At 39.8% G+C, this 14,780-nt stretch overlaps 1 protein-coding gene across 8 annotated transcripts in view; it reads left to right on the top strand.

The window, feature by feature from the left end:
* Window positions 1–14,780, top strand: part of ppip5k1b (diphosphoinositol pentakisphosphate kinase 1b) — an 80,290-nt gene that overhangs the window by 20,071 nt on the left and 45,439 nt on the right. For all 8 annotated transcript variants that reach the window (XR_013491589.1, XM_033635149.2, XM_033635148.2 and 5 more), the window contains exons 4-13: window positions 1,721–1,811; window positions 2,507–2,592; window positions 3,758–3,912; window positions 5,861–5,962; window positions 6,119–6,280; window positions 7,522–7,643; window positions 10,555–10,656; window positions 11,038–11,124; window positions 11,455–11,530; window positions 11,894–12,003. Coding sequence is in view for 7 of the 8 variants with exons in the window: in XM_033635149.2 (XP_033491040.1) it covers window positions 1,721–1,811; window positions 2,507–2,592; window positions 3,758–3,912; window positions 5,861–5,962; window positions 6,119–6,280; window positions 7,522–7,643; window positions 10,555–10,656; window positions 11,038–11,124; window positions 11,455–11,530; window positions 11,894–12,003 (1,093 nt within the window). In the remaining variant the exon portion in view is untranslated. The remainder of the gene's footprint in view (window positions 1–1,720; window positions 1,812–2,506; window positions 2,593–3,757; window positions 3,913–5,860; window positions 5,963–6,118; window positions 6,281–7,521; window positions 7,644–10,554; window positions 10,657–11,037; window positions 11,125–11,454; window positions 11,531–11,893; window positions 12,004–14,780) is intronic.

Raw genomic sequence — 14,780 nt, 5'->3', positions numbered from 1 at the left:
TTTGGGATTGTTTCTCAGACCATGGGAACATAGTTTGAGTCCTGTGTTGCTGTTATTATTGGAAAGTAGAAACACTAATATTTCCTTAAAATATTTCCTGCAGACATTTATGTTGTTGGCCTCACTTGGCCCTGGGAATGTGCAATTGTTATGTATGACTGCCACTTTTGATGAATAATACATGTTAAATCCTTGACCAGTAATTACCTAAACCTACTCCACATATAGTTCTTCAAGCCTGACAAGGTAATTACTTGGTAATGACAGGAAACTTGTTCTTTAAATTTTCCATTAAAGTTTGTTGAATAAAAATGAGAGAACTCCCACACACTGTCTGGCTCACTGCTGGAATATTTATGAATTTACAACGTGTTGTAAAACCTTGTGAATTAATCAGGATCATCTGACGAAGGTCCAACAGACCAAAGTGTAGTTCATTAGAAAATATGCCAGCAGTAAGTGTGAGAGTTTTCTCATTTTGATTCAGACTGTCCTTTCCTCTGACACACCTGCCACATGATCAGGTGTAATTTCGTTTAAAACTTTTTCAACCTATTGAATATTCTGTCAACTTCTCCTCCATCTTGATCACAGTGACAATTGCTGCTCACAACCGCCCAGTTCCTCTTCTTCATAATGTTTCAAACAAACTGCTGGTGCAGATGCTGCGCTGGACTGTCATGGTGAAGAGGGAGCTGAGCCAGAAGGCAAAGCTTTCAATTTAGCGGTCCATCTATATCTCAACCCTCACCTATGGTCATGCGCTCTGGGTAGTGACCGAAAGAATGAGATCGCAGATACAAGCGGCCGAAATGAGTTTTCCCAGTGGGGTGTCTGGGCTCAGCCTAAAGATAGGATGAGGAGCTCGGACATCTGGAGGGAGCTCGGAGTAGAGCCGCTGCTCCTTCGTGTCTAAAGGGGTTGGTTGAGGTGGTTCGGGCATCTGATCAGGATCCTCCTGGACGCCTCCTGTTAGAGGTGTTTCGGACACATCCAACTGGTAGAAGGCCCCGGGGCAGACCCAGGACATGCTGGAGGGATTATATATCTCATCTGGCCTGGGAACGCCTTGGGGTCCCCCAGGAGGAGCTGGAAAGAGTCGCTGGGGAGAGGGACATCTGGGGTGCTTTGCTTGGCCTGCTGCCCCTGGGACCTGGCCCTGGATAAGCGGATAAAAATGGATGAATGGATGCTGTTGCTGAAACCAGAAATTGTTTGCAAGTTTTTTTTTTAGTCAGAGCTTCTCTAAAATCTGATCAGAAACCCTCATTGTGGTTCATTAAAATGAATGGGCTCCTAACAGAGTAAAGATGTTACACAGTTTAAAATCCATCATCTGGGCAGATCAATACATTTACAAACAACATATCAAGGGGAGAAAAACAAACAGGATTTGTGAGTGGTCATCACCTCTGTGTGCAGCAAGTATTTCTGCTCTGAAGATGGATGGTATGGAAGGTGATCACACTCCCAGCCCAACTATCTTCTGAATGTATACATGAGCCATTGAGAAATTGCTTTAACCACCTTCACCACCTTAAATATGCTGAACTGAATATTGGCTCAGTCACTTTCAGGCACAGCCAAAAGAGAATATTAAAAGAGAAATTTATCTGCGTAAGAATCATTATTACTTCAGTTGTTCGTAGATACTGGTCGAGTTTTGACTGATGAAGATGCTGTTTGGGCTGATGCAGTTTTTATGTGTGGCATTTTTCAGGTTTCCCTCTGGATAAAGCTGTGGAGTACACCAAGCTCAGGAATCCACTGCTCATCAATGACCTCAACATGCAGTATTTCATACAGGACAGGTACATATTGAGTAGACACACATAGGTTTTGATGGCTAACAACAAAATAACGGTCCCTATGGTGGCTACGCATACTATGAGTTTGACAAGGGTCAAGAAGTAGCCAGATTCATCAAGACTTTTACTGCTACCGCTGTCTGCCACGTGATGCTTGTCATAGTATCGTTCCCTTGAAAGTTTGCCTCCAAGGAATTACTTTGAAACTCAAGGATTTATTTAAGTATATTCTCTGAACAACATCAAAACAAAAAAGATGTACCTTCATCAATAATATTCTTTTAACATCTTGTGGCCCATTTCACTGTTTGCATACCAGTTAAACAAGCTTATCTCTGCCACACTTGGCAGTTGAGATGGGAATAATTTTCTACACTTCCTCATGCAAATCACAAAACTTCATTGATATTCACGGTCTCTTTATCTCTTGCCAGATTGCAGCAGCTGCATTCTTTTATGCAGCCAACTTGTTTGCACTTGCAATTTTCTTCCTCTTCCTGATCAGACCAGTAATGATAAGATGATAAGAATGAAAATGACACAATTGCCACTTTCACATACCTTTATATAAACCTTAATCCTGTTTTACTGCCCAACCCCAGTCACACACATACACACACATCAAAGCCACACTCACAGACTCACTTTCATTATCCTTTTTGGAGGTTATTTTACGATGGTATTTGATTCGCTGACAGGAGGGAAGTGTACCGGATCCTACTGGAAGAGGGCATTGACCTACCTCGTTATGCTGTGTTAAACCGAGACCCAGACAATCCCGAAGGTGAGTTCTTATTTTTTGCTTAAGAAGTTGGTATGTATAAATCATGTTGCACCCTCTGGGGCTGAGAAATGAAGCCAATGCGGAAGTGCCAAAAAACTGCAGTTCCTTGAATGGCCACTAGAGGCTGGCTCCAGAAGCAAGTCCGTCCTCATAGATCCCCATGTTGAAATGCCCAACTTTACAGCAGAAATAAACATGTTCACCACCTGGTATAAAAAACGGTTTTGGTCTCTTAAGCTAAATTCAACATTTATGACAACTGCACAGGTGGTGAGTGTTTTTTATAACTCACCCATTTACATTTGATTAAGGCTTAAAGCTACACATAATTTAGGGTGGGGCTGTGAGGCGTTGCTACAGTCTGAGTCAGATCACAGCTCCAACCTCTCGTCCAAATACGGTCACTCCTGGTTCCAAAAATACAAGATGGCGCTGGTTGAAATGCAGAATTTTAGGCTTTAAAATGGGAGTCCACAAACCAGCGGGGGACATCATGGTGGCCACATCCATTATTTTATACAATTAATGGTATGGACCCCCTGATTTATGGTAACAAATCAAAGTCATCAGTTCCATGAAAAATGTTTTAGATGATACATCTGTGATGTAACGTTAAAATTTGATTTCCTGATCTCTTGTGTTAAACAAAATTGTATGTAGCTGAGCTTGTTTGTCACCCAGTGTTTTCCCTCCTCCTCTTATAAATACAAGAAAATAGTAAAAACATAGTAAATATTTAAAATGAGCTACACGCTGACGCTGTTTATTTATTATTTAGTGTCTGCTGCCATTTTGGCCAAGTGTGTATTTGAAATTAGATAATGTATCTTAGTAGATGTCCCGGTTAAATAACGGATAAATGAAGTACATAGATATAATAAGTATTTATCCTGTAGGTGGATATGAAAGGCACAGTGTTTGTTTCACTTGCTGTTGTAGTAAACATTCAGTGTTGTCTACTAGCACCCTTTGTCTACTAGCTGTCATTAGACAGTTAATGACAGCTAGTAGACAAAGGGTGAATGGTCAATGGAGATTCTATTTGATTTCACATTTATTCAATTTCCAAACTTAATTGTGTATTTTCCTTGTGTGTAGCACCACAGTGGCTTTTTGTGTTTATTGTTTTAGTATGTGTTTTAAACTAAAGTCTTCTCTTGTGCAGAGTGTAACCTGGTGGAGGGGGAGGACCATGTTGAGGTGAATGGGGAGGTGTTTCCTAAACCCTTCGTGGAGAAACCTGTGAGTGCAGAGGACCACAATGTGTACATCTATTACCCAACGTCTGCTGGAGGAGGCAGCCAGAGACTCTTCAGAAAGGTAGAGGTCTCCCAAGAAACGCAGGGAAATAATTCAGTCATTGGCAGATGCTCTGATCCAGAGAAGAAGGCAGGAGTTCAGGAGGTTGCATAAGGTCTCACTGGTTTGCATTCATGGACAGTTATAAACCTAAAGGTCCAGTGTGTAGGATTTAATGACATTTAAAGGTGAGCTTGTAGATTGCAACCAACTTAAACTTCTCCCATGTGCCACGTATGATCAACGTCAGTATGCGAATGGCCATATGTACAGCCAGTGTTTGGTTTGTCTGTTCTGGGCCACTGTAGAAACAACATGGCGGACTCCATGGACAAAGACTTGCTCTTTATGTAGAACTAAACGGCTCACTGTAAGGTAACAAAAACACAATGTTTCTTTCTTTTAGGAAATATATACTAGAGTTCGACCAATAGTGGATTTTTAATGGCCGATATAATAACGATTGTTTTGAGCAGGATAAAGCCGATAGTGGATTAATTGGCCAAACTGATGAATCGGTCGACCTGTAATATATGCTAGGGGTGTCCCCGACTAAGAATTTTCATAGTCGAATCTGATTTGACAGATTTTTCCTTTAGCCGACTAATCGTCGAATCATGTTGTTTTCCCCCTCATTGATTAATGAGCTCATTTGTGTCAGTTTCCGCTCCATAGAAAAGAGCTAACACACCCAAAAAAACAAATGTAATTCTTCAGTTGGCATAATAGGATAATAATAATAAAAGTAAAAGGGTTATCATTTTATCTTTATCTTTATTCCTTTCACTTCATCAAGCAGACGCGCTGCAGCCTCATGCGTGTCTTTAACAGGAGTCGTTTCTGACTCGTCAGAACTTGCCATTTCATTCACAAATAAACATCCAAAAACATCATCAAAAGGTTTACAAACAGTTTTCCTTCTTTCTGACTTGAAGTTACTTCATTAATCAACTCAGGTTCATACAAGTCCATCCACACGGACCATGTGTCACCGCTCTCAACAACAAAAAGTAGCCAAATAAAAAATCAGTCTATCAAGAAAACAATCAGCGGTGAAATTTGTTTCAAGACACTTCAGGTAAACGAATAATCCTTCAAAAAAGTTTGATTTGAGAGCACATACCTCCTCCAAAGTGTTTGTTTATGCACTCCGCCACCTTAAATCACCGTAGGCCTCGATGCTGCTCTGATGGTCCTACAGCGCACTCACTCACCTCAGCTTATTTGGATCGAGCAACTGGGTGATTTATTCATGCGTAGTAATGATTATGCCTACTGATTAAACGCACGCGTCATTTTCAATTTTTTATTAACAGAAATTAGGCTGATGTTTGTATCAAAATAGGCTATATATCATGAATTACTAGAAAACAAATACATTCTATGTCAAATCAAGATGTTCAGCAGCAGTGAGCACCCCCATATAGTCAGAATGGCATGGTCTTGTTTCATAACCACATTTTGCGACGATTCGACGGCGAGACTGGCAGTCGAATCAGACTTCTCCGAATCAAATCACCGAATCATCGACTATTCGGGGTCACCCCTAATATATGCTAATGAAAACTTCTGAATATTATATTTCATTTCCTCCAATATATCCCCCCAAATCCTACACACTGAACCTTTAATATGTTGAGCTACGTAAAGATTAACTGTCCTGTCATGTCAATGAATGTTATTTTGATATGATGTTTCTCACTTTATAGAAAAATCCTTCGGTTTTTTGGGTTGTGACTCAGCATTATTTGATGACTTACTCATAGAAAAAAATGTTGCATGCCTGCAGCAGGGTTCAACTTGTTAGCTTTTGGTAATAGGGCAGTCCAGCAGGACAGTGGCACATCAGAACTACTAGGAATCTGCTGAGATGAAATAAAGGCCGGGTAATGAGGTGAAATAAGAATTTTATTCATGGGTTTAGTGTCGAATGCCTATTAAATTCCCCCCCTTCCTCTCTTTTCTGTAGATAGGGAGCCGCAGCAGTGTGTACTCCCCAGAAAGCACCGTACGGAAGACGGGCTCCTACATCTATGAAGAGTTCATGCCCACAGATGGTACTGATGTCAAGGTACGGTGCATGTTCACTCGGCAGGTGATGGAGGTGTTTTACCTGTTTGAATTGATTCATGCACCAGTAACTGCTGCTGAAATATATAAATCATGAGACACTTTATGTGTTTGTGTGTTCTGCCTGTGTCTGTGTTATATGGTGTTGACATCGCAGGTTTACACCGTGGGTCCAGACTATGCCCACGCAGAGGCCCGAAAATCTCCTGCCCTGGACGGAAAGGTAGAGAGGGACAGCGAGGGAAAGGAGATCCGCTATCCTGTCATGCTGACCGCCATGGAGAAACTAGTGGCTCGCAAGGTCTGCCTGGCCTTCAAGGTAAACTTAAATTGTCATACACAGGATGTAGTGCAGAGTAGTGTGCAGAAAAACAAAGAAATGGATTTGAAATTTTCAGGAAATCTGCTGTTATTTTTGAAAACTGCATTATTTATGCGCTTGTGGCCTCCTCTTGTCTTTTTTTATTGCTGCCCAAGCCCTTAGTGGTCAGAAACTCCACTGGGTACCTCTTTGTGTGCAGTAATATATTTGTAGCTAACATAAACATTGCATCAACTCGTGTTTAGCTGCATGAAACAGTGAGACCTTGTGCTATCGGCTCATTAAACCCATTTTAGAGCAGGGCGGGAACATCCTTAAACCAATTACTGTAAACACAGACAGTTGTAGACATATTTAATTGTTTGACTTGCAAACTAAATGCAAGTACACAAAAGTACTTGGTGAACAGAAGCTGCCAGAAGCATTTTTTCTGTTTCCATGAGAATTATTTATATCACACTGTACTGATCAGTGTTATACAGTGATGTAATCAACAAACATGAAAGAATAAAGAGGATCTCTGGTCCTGACTCCATTAACACCCATAACCACACTGAACTCCCAACAAACAAATAAAGACAACAACAGCATGAGGCACAGAAAATCAATAATTCATACAATCTTTTTATTGTAAGTACAGCTCTTAATATTACGACTCACAGTGTATCTCAGTTTTCCCACAGGCACCTTGTTTTTAAAGATTCTGAGCTCAAATAGAAAATGTTCCCAGAAACAAACAAATACTTGCAGTAGCATTAAAAGCTTCATAAACACAAACCTGTGACTGAATAACAGTTACAGATAACATGACTCTGCAGCTTTATTTAGCTGCTGTTGATACATGGTGTGTTACAAGCAGAAATGTGATGTTTTGTTCTTGATTTTACAAAAAGAAAAAGTCAGTGTTTTCAAGTTTTTGGAACATCTGTGAAAAAAGCGAGGGGTGCACATATAGATAATATCATAATATGTCACAAATAATGCATATGCAAACTTATTTTCTTGTGTTATTTAGGGAACAAGAAACAATAAAACTTGAACTAAACTGAACTCCAGACCCCATCACTTCCAGCTCCTGTTTCTGTGTTTTCTTTGTTTAATAATCATCATGTTACTCTTTTTGTCTAATAAAAAACAAACTGTAGTTGTGTTTAAAATATTTTCCTCTCCACATTGTAGCTCATATCTCTATGGCGATTGTAAATGTACTTTACCTCAATTTTGTCTGTGATTTTCAGCAAACAGTGTGTGGGTTCGACCTGCTCAGAGCAAACGGCCACTCCTATGTCTGTGACGTTAACGGCTTCAGCTTCGTCAAAAACTCCATGAAATACTATGACGACTGTGCCAAAGTCCTGGGGTAGGTGACATCAGCCTACATACTATTTATCCTGCTTTCATGAATTGTATTTTAGTCTATTTTTATCCTCTATTTTATTTACTCTTTCTAAAGGTTCTGTATGCAACTTTTATTGGCATTGATATAGCAACAAACCACTATTTGCTATGTGATCATATAGTGGAGAAATGGCATCCTGAGCAGAGGATAAACACACTGCCTCTCTGTGCTGTAATCCAAGTTTCTCAGTTCTTTGTTGTGGTAGCCAATCGGGCTGCACATGCATGTTGGTGCATGTGTGTCTCTTAGCTCAACGTCGCCACCCTGCACTGCGCTTGTACAACTTGTTAGAGCCATTTCTAGCAAGTCCTAGTCTTCTATTATTTTTTTGAGTCACTGTAATGCACCACCTGACCTGGCATCTTGGGAACCCTTAAATAAAGGCACATGTGCTGAATTATGTATGGAGCTTTGAAGACGCCATGGGGTTACAGTCTTCAACTGCAGCATTAGTTTTATTGTTTGATAAAGTCGTTTATCACCCCATTGATTTGAACTTCATTTTTGTAAAGGCCTGTTTATTTGGGGAAGGTTTGTTTGGGGATTTTTGTTTTCCTTTTGTTTTTTTTAAATTCGGCAGTCGAGACAATCAGATCATAGCGTCATCTTGCAACTCTCTGTACATCCTGCAATTCAGTCAACTCTAAAACCAACAGGAACACCTTGGATCATCAAACAGCAAGTAAAACTAAACCAAAGACAGTGAGTTCATCATATCTCCGGTTATGGCATCTGTGGGCGGCAATTTTTGAACTTATTTGGAAGCTGTTACCATTGATAACATTGTGGAAGTGTAGAGCCTGCCTTCTGGTTTCCCCCAGGTTAACATGGTTAGCTCTGTAAGCATGGTTGCTGTTGTTAGGACTGTTAGCACTGTTAGCTGCTAGCCGCTGACTCAGCCACCTTCATCTTGAGAGCAGTGTGCAAACAATCCCGGCTCAGATTCCGAATCATAGCTTTGAATGTCACATAGAGCTCTGTCAAATCCTGTTTATCCTTGTCTTTTTAAAATTTATTTTTATATTGCCTAGTGTTTCATTTATCATATCATCATTTCATGTAGTTTCTTAATGCATTTTAAGCCTCTGTAAAGCACTTTGAATTGCCTCATTGTTGAAAGGCACTGTACAAATAAACTTGTCTTACTTTACCTGTAACTATTCTGATATAAAACAAATTAAATTTTAATAGAATTCAGTAAAATAAAAAGTAGAATTAGTCAATAAAGATGTCACAATTAAACTATGTACCAATAATAATGAAAGTAATGGACACCAGAATCTTTTCAGATCAGAGCCTTCAGAAAACACAATATATGTAAATATCAGCTCTGATCTGTGGAAAAACATGGTCATGTTATCAAGGCCAGTTCTGGATTGTATAGTTACATTGTGATGAAGAAGCATTCTCTAAAGAAGCTGTTACCACATTACCTGACGTCCGTGACACTTTGAAGCCCTTAAAGTAAATGTTGTCCTTGAAGTTGTCATGTTGTAATTTATCCAGGGCTCTTGACAGGCTGTTGTCAGCTTTACATCTTAGTTTGTTTCTGATTTATCACCTCTTCTTCCAGGAGAAGTGAAACCGAAGCTTTACGACTAAAGACTCATAAATTTCAAAAATAGAAAGACACGGGAAATGCAGCTTCTCTCCAGTAACAGAAACAAGCATTGATGTGATTCCTCCAGCTGTGATGCTCAGGGAGCATACAGTAGTGTACAAAGACCTCGCAGGAACAGGACAGCTGTGCAAACAGAAAATTGAAAGAAGTATTATAAAATGATAGATATTTATTTTGATATTCTGTAGTTTGTACATGAATCAAAAGAAGCATCCTGAGGGCATCTTAGTATCTAATTTGAGTTGTGAAAGAGCAAGCCTTGTGTTTGGTCCACATGATATATTTCAGGTAAAATCTGAGGCCTAAAACCTAAAATCAAGATATTAAAATAATTTAGTGTTTTACCTCTGTGATATTAGCTTTTCAGCGTGGTTCTAATGCTGTTAATAGGGCTTAACTATATATCTTTTTTTCTTTTTTTAAAAATCATCATTACAAAGCCAACTTATGCAACAAACACATCGCGGAAGACGTTGATATTGTATTCAAGGTTTTTATATGCCTCTGTGCCGATGATAGCCGTAGCTGGAGGCGTAATGTATCAGGTTGTCTGTCAGATTTGGCTCAAACATCCCCTTGAACACAATGATGAACTGGTTTGATTTTGGTGGTCAAAGGTCAAGGTCATTGTTACCTTGTCTGTCTCATTCTTGTTAACTTGATATATCAGGAACATCATGAGGAATTTTATTTAAAAATTTGGCACAAATGTTCACCTGGACTCAACAATGAACTGATTACATTTTGATGGTCAAAGGTAAATGTCACTGTGACCTTGCATCCGTCACATTCTAGTAAATGCAATATCTCAAGAGCACCTTGAGGGAATTTCTTTAAAGTTGGCACAAACAATAAAGTGATTAGAACTTGGTGGTTGAAGGCCAAAGGTCAAGGTCAGTGTGACCTCAAAAATCATGTTTTTGGCCATAAGTCAAGTATTTTTATGCTAATTATGACAAAACTTTACACAGATGTCTAATAGGATATAATGATGAAGTGATGCCATTTTATATCCAAAAGGTCAAAGGTCCACTTCACTGTGATATCATAATGTTCTGCAAAAACACTTCTTTGGCCGTCACTCAACATTGTATCTCAGGAACAGAAGACATTTGGTCAGATAGTGAATTGGTGACACTAATCTTGGGTGTCCACGTTGAAACTGTACTGGCTGTGCAGATCTTCTGTGTTTCCCTAGCTCTTAATGCTTAATGCCTTTAAGTCTGTCCTTACTTTTCTCTGCCTCACTAGGAACATGGTGATGAGGGAGTTAGCCCCTCAGTTCCACATCCCCTGGTCCATCCCCATGGAAGCTGAAGACATCCCCATTGTCCCAACAACCTCAGGAACCATGTACGTACTGAAAAACAAAGTACTTGCTGTAAGGTGTTTAGGGTTCCTCGACAGCCTGGTCAGTGGGCTACTGTGCGTATGATATGACATACGATATATGAGATGATATGACCTTATACAGTACATCTTTGTAAAGTTTGTCTCGAAAACCCTTAAGGTTTAATGGATTCAAAAGAATAAGTAAGGTTTTTGATAATAAACAGAATGTCTGAAAGTAAGTTTGAACTAAATATTGCAACCAAAATTAAATTCAGGTTTTGAAATGTATTATTTCACCATGGTCATCAGGCTTGGGTAAAGTCTTATTGTAAGATTGTCGCTGGAATAACAGAGTTTCTGCCGCATCTTAATTTCTCCTGTTTGTTTCTCCACCTTATTCAGGATGGAGCTGCGCTGTGTCATTGCCATTATCCGCCATGGAGATCGTACACCAAAGCAAAAGATGAAAATGGAGGTCCGACATCCTCTGTAAGTCTCTTGCCTTGAACAAATTTACTGTCGTCACAAACTGCATTTACTCAATTTATTATATTTTGGTCTGTGTAGTCTATGTAGTCATCTAATTTATAGATAAGTGCTATTATGTACTTCAACATTAATTGCCTTCTCATCTTGACCCTGCAGCAAATTTTAAGGGAATAAAAACAACCCAAACTGCCCCCAGCCTATCTCTCTAAACCCACTTGTTCTTAGATGAATTAACATATCAAATACATTTGACTTCAAAGATGTTGCCCTCGTCCAATGTCACTGTATCTTTTATTAATCTTGTTGTTCTATTCTGTTTGTCTCACACAGATTCTTTGAGTTGTTTGAGAAGTACGGAGGCTACAAGTCAGGAAAGCTGAAGCTGAAGAAGCCAAAACAGCTACAAGTGAGTCAGACTGATTTTAATCTCTCAATCTTTTTTCCCACACTCCTTTTGTTTACTTCTGTTTATTTGGCAGATTATGACTGAATCCTTTTTACCACTAATAAAGGGTTTCAGAGGATACGGTTGTGTTTGCATACATCAAGCTTCAATTAGTATGCATCACAAACTGTAATTGTTTTGTTGTCTAAATATTGATACTGAGCTGTCTAAACCCACTCACACATTTCATTCATCCTGTATCCTCTTTTCATAATATATTTCTGAAGCTGTCAGTCTTGTCTTTTGACGAGGTATTCAGTCAGAGGTTCCACAAACTATACTTTAAAGATAAGAGCCAAATTACAAATAACTGCCTCCTTCCAGGAAGTGCTGGACATCGCCCGCCTGCTGCTGGTTGAGCTGGGTCAGCACAACGACTGCGAGATTGAGGAGAAGAAATCTAAACTGGAGCAACTCAAGACTGTCCTGGAGATGTGAGTCATGTCTCACATCAAACACACACACATTGTCTCATAAACAAGCAAACAACACAACATCATCCTGTTTCCTGTCATCATCATTCATCAGCAGTCACCCACTCTCATCTGCGAGGCACGATGCAAAAACGTCATCTTTCGACACTCCACCAGGGTTCAGCCATCTTGTCTCGTACTCACAGACACATGTCGACCTTGATTCTTTCCCTCCCTCCTGAGTCTCTAACTCTTTGCTTTCCCCTTTCTTCCCTCCTCTGTCTGTCTTTTCTCCTGCCCACCCACCCATCCCTCCTTCCTTCCTTCTCTCCAAAAGGGAATCCAGCTTGAATGACTATCAGTACGCACCCTCTCCCTTCTCACTTTAAAGGATGAGGTTTTACCACCCTCCTTTTCTTTAGTTTACTTCGACTGTGTGTACAGAACATTAGGAATACCTTTTCTCCCTCTGACACAGACCAAAGTGAATAAAGGTGAAAGCTAAGATTTCTTTTAAGTGTTTTCACCCTTTAAAATTATCTGTGACAGGGCAGAATCAGGATAAAGAAGATAGTTTAGTAAGCTTGTGCAAGATTAGAACTTTGAGCCAATATTTGGAAGGTATTCCTAATGTTTTGTGCACTGAGTGAATAATTTTCATTAACATCCATTCATTTCTAGCCATTAACACTAGACACATGCACAGTCAAATGTCCCTGATAATTTTACTGTGTTCCTCTGTGTGTAAATCAGTGTGTGCTGTGCTACTTTGTGTGCATGCCGTCCTCGCCACATATCAACTGGACTCTAAATATCCTAATGTCTTCCTTCCTCCTCCGTCCTGGCCTCAATCAGCATTTATGCTAATTTGCTGGTGCTTCTCATGTAGAGATTGGAATGACTGCAACGACAAAATAATGTGAAAGTCCTAGATTTTCATATTTGAAAGAAATACAAGGTTCAAAACAGCAGCAGAAAAAAATATTCTTATATATCTTGCAGAGTGAAAAGGTGTAATAAAAAAGTTGTAATTAGATGAAAAGGCAGGGCAGGGTTTGCAACACAGTCCTTTGAAACGAGCTAAATTTATGATGTTTTTACATATAGTTCTTTTTAAACAAACCAAACTCAGTCCTCTTAAAGTGCACCAAAAAGTGGACCAACAGAAAAGGGACCAAGTTCTTTTTGTGTTCACATTGTCAGTTCATTTGATAGAGGACTCAGCTCTTTTTCTGGTCAACTTCAGCTCTGATGGGGCCTCAGTCCTCCTTCTGTTCACACCATAGCCTGAATATAATATATATTGACATAGTGTTGTTTTTACTTTGACATGGCACTGCAGTGAGGTCATGAAGCCCCTCGCTTTCAGATGAACTTTAAATTGGAGGAAAACCTTAGTGTTTCTGTGCTGTAGACTGTTGCTGTTTGATGTATTCTACATTCTACATCTGGAGACGTGCAGTACCTTCTGTGGACCAAACTACTCCTCATCCTGTGTCCTTGCAACTGTTACAGGCCGGTGTGGTTTTGTCTGTTTTTTCAAGTGTCCCAGTGCAACAGCATGTGATGTAGAGGGTTAAATACAACGGCAAAGAGCAAAGCAAACCTGCAATGCTTTGTGTTCACAAGGCGCAGGTTGAGTGAACCTTACTGTAAACCGAACTCAGACCACCTCATGTTTCGCCCCAGAGGGGTCTGAGTTCACATGTGCGCAAAAAAATCTCAGTCACCGCTCTGAGTCCGTTTAGAGGGCTGAAAAGGACCAAGTGTGAAAACACCGTTAAAGACACAGTCGTTAACTTATATAAAGATAATTTTGCTGTATTTGCTGAAACTGTCACTACTACATGAGACAGATAATCTCTGAAAAAAGCAGGTTCCTCCTTCCACTTCTTGTGACACTAATGGTGTTGCGAGAGTCTATTGTATGAAAACGATCACTCAGACCCGAGGAGTCTCTAATGCAGCTGTCAATCATGTCAGTCACAGCTTGTGAACTGTGGTCAAACCAGGCAGCGCAGAGCAAATCAAGAATCTGTTACTGCATTGCCTTTATCTCAGTTCAGATGTCATCAGGAACATATTTTAGTGCACTGTTTAGCTGTAAAAGGAGAAAGGTTGCTCTGGTAGTCGGGCAGTGCTTCATCTCAGTTTGACTGTTTTCAACATGGTCACAAACGATCTCATTTTTAATTTAAGCTTGACTTAAAACCTGCAGTAGCTGATCTTCTTTTGCCACTCGTTGGCAGTGGAAACAACACTAACATATTATCACATATCATCTTTCAGTTTGATATGGTTACCTCTTTACATATCAGGCAGATACAGAGCAGTGTTATCATTCATCTGGTGTCGTGTTTCTGCCCATTTAAAATGAGGACAACCATTTCCTTTTGAATTGTCCTATTCATTCCTAACTAAAGTTATTTAGGGTAAAATGCCTCCTTGACTGGCAAAAGCTGTGTGTATGAGAGAGTGAGTGTGTGTAGTGATGCTGTAATCCCCACCTAATTTATACCAAGCTTTAATTCACCAAAGTGATGATGTTTCTTCTAAGTATGAGTTTTGACAGCTGTTGTGATTCTCTGGCTTCCTGCCTAGTTATTCACCCGGGTTCAGAGTCCATCATCATGTGGCTTTTTGAAGCGTCTGCTCAGCTGCTTGTCCTATTAGAGAACACTATGCGGTCATTAGTCTGCAGGATGTGCCAAATTCTTAGTAAGCACAATGTGGAGGCTCATGATATGTGTCTGCGTGTGACTTTTTAAGAATAACAACAGGATTAAAACTAGCATTGA

The sequence above is a fragment of the Epinephelus lanceolatus genome, chromosome 5 (assembly GCF_041903045.1).
Source record: "Epinephelus lanceolatus isolate andai-2023 chromosome 5, ASM4190304v1, whole genome shotgun sequence".
Taxonomy (NCBI): domain Eukaryota; kingdom Metazoa; phylum Chordata; class Actinopteri; order Perciformes; family Serranidae; genus Epinephelus; species Epinephelus lanceolatus.
The sequence above is the reverse complement of the archived record's forward strand: the minus strand, read 5'-3'. Positions and strand labels throughout refer to the sequence as shown.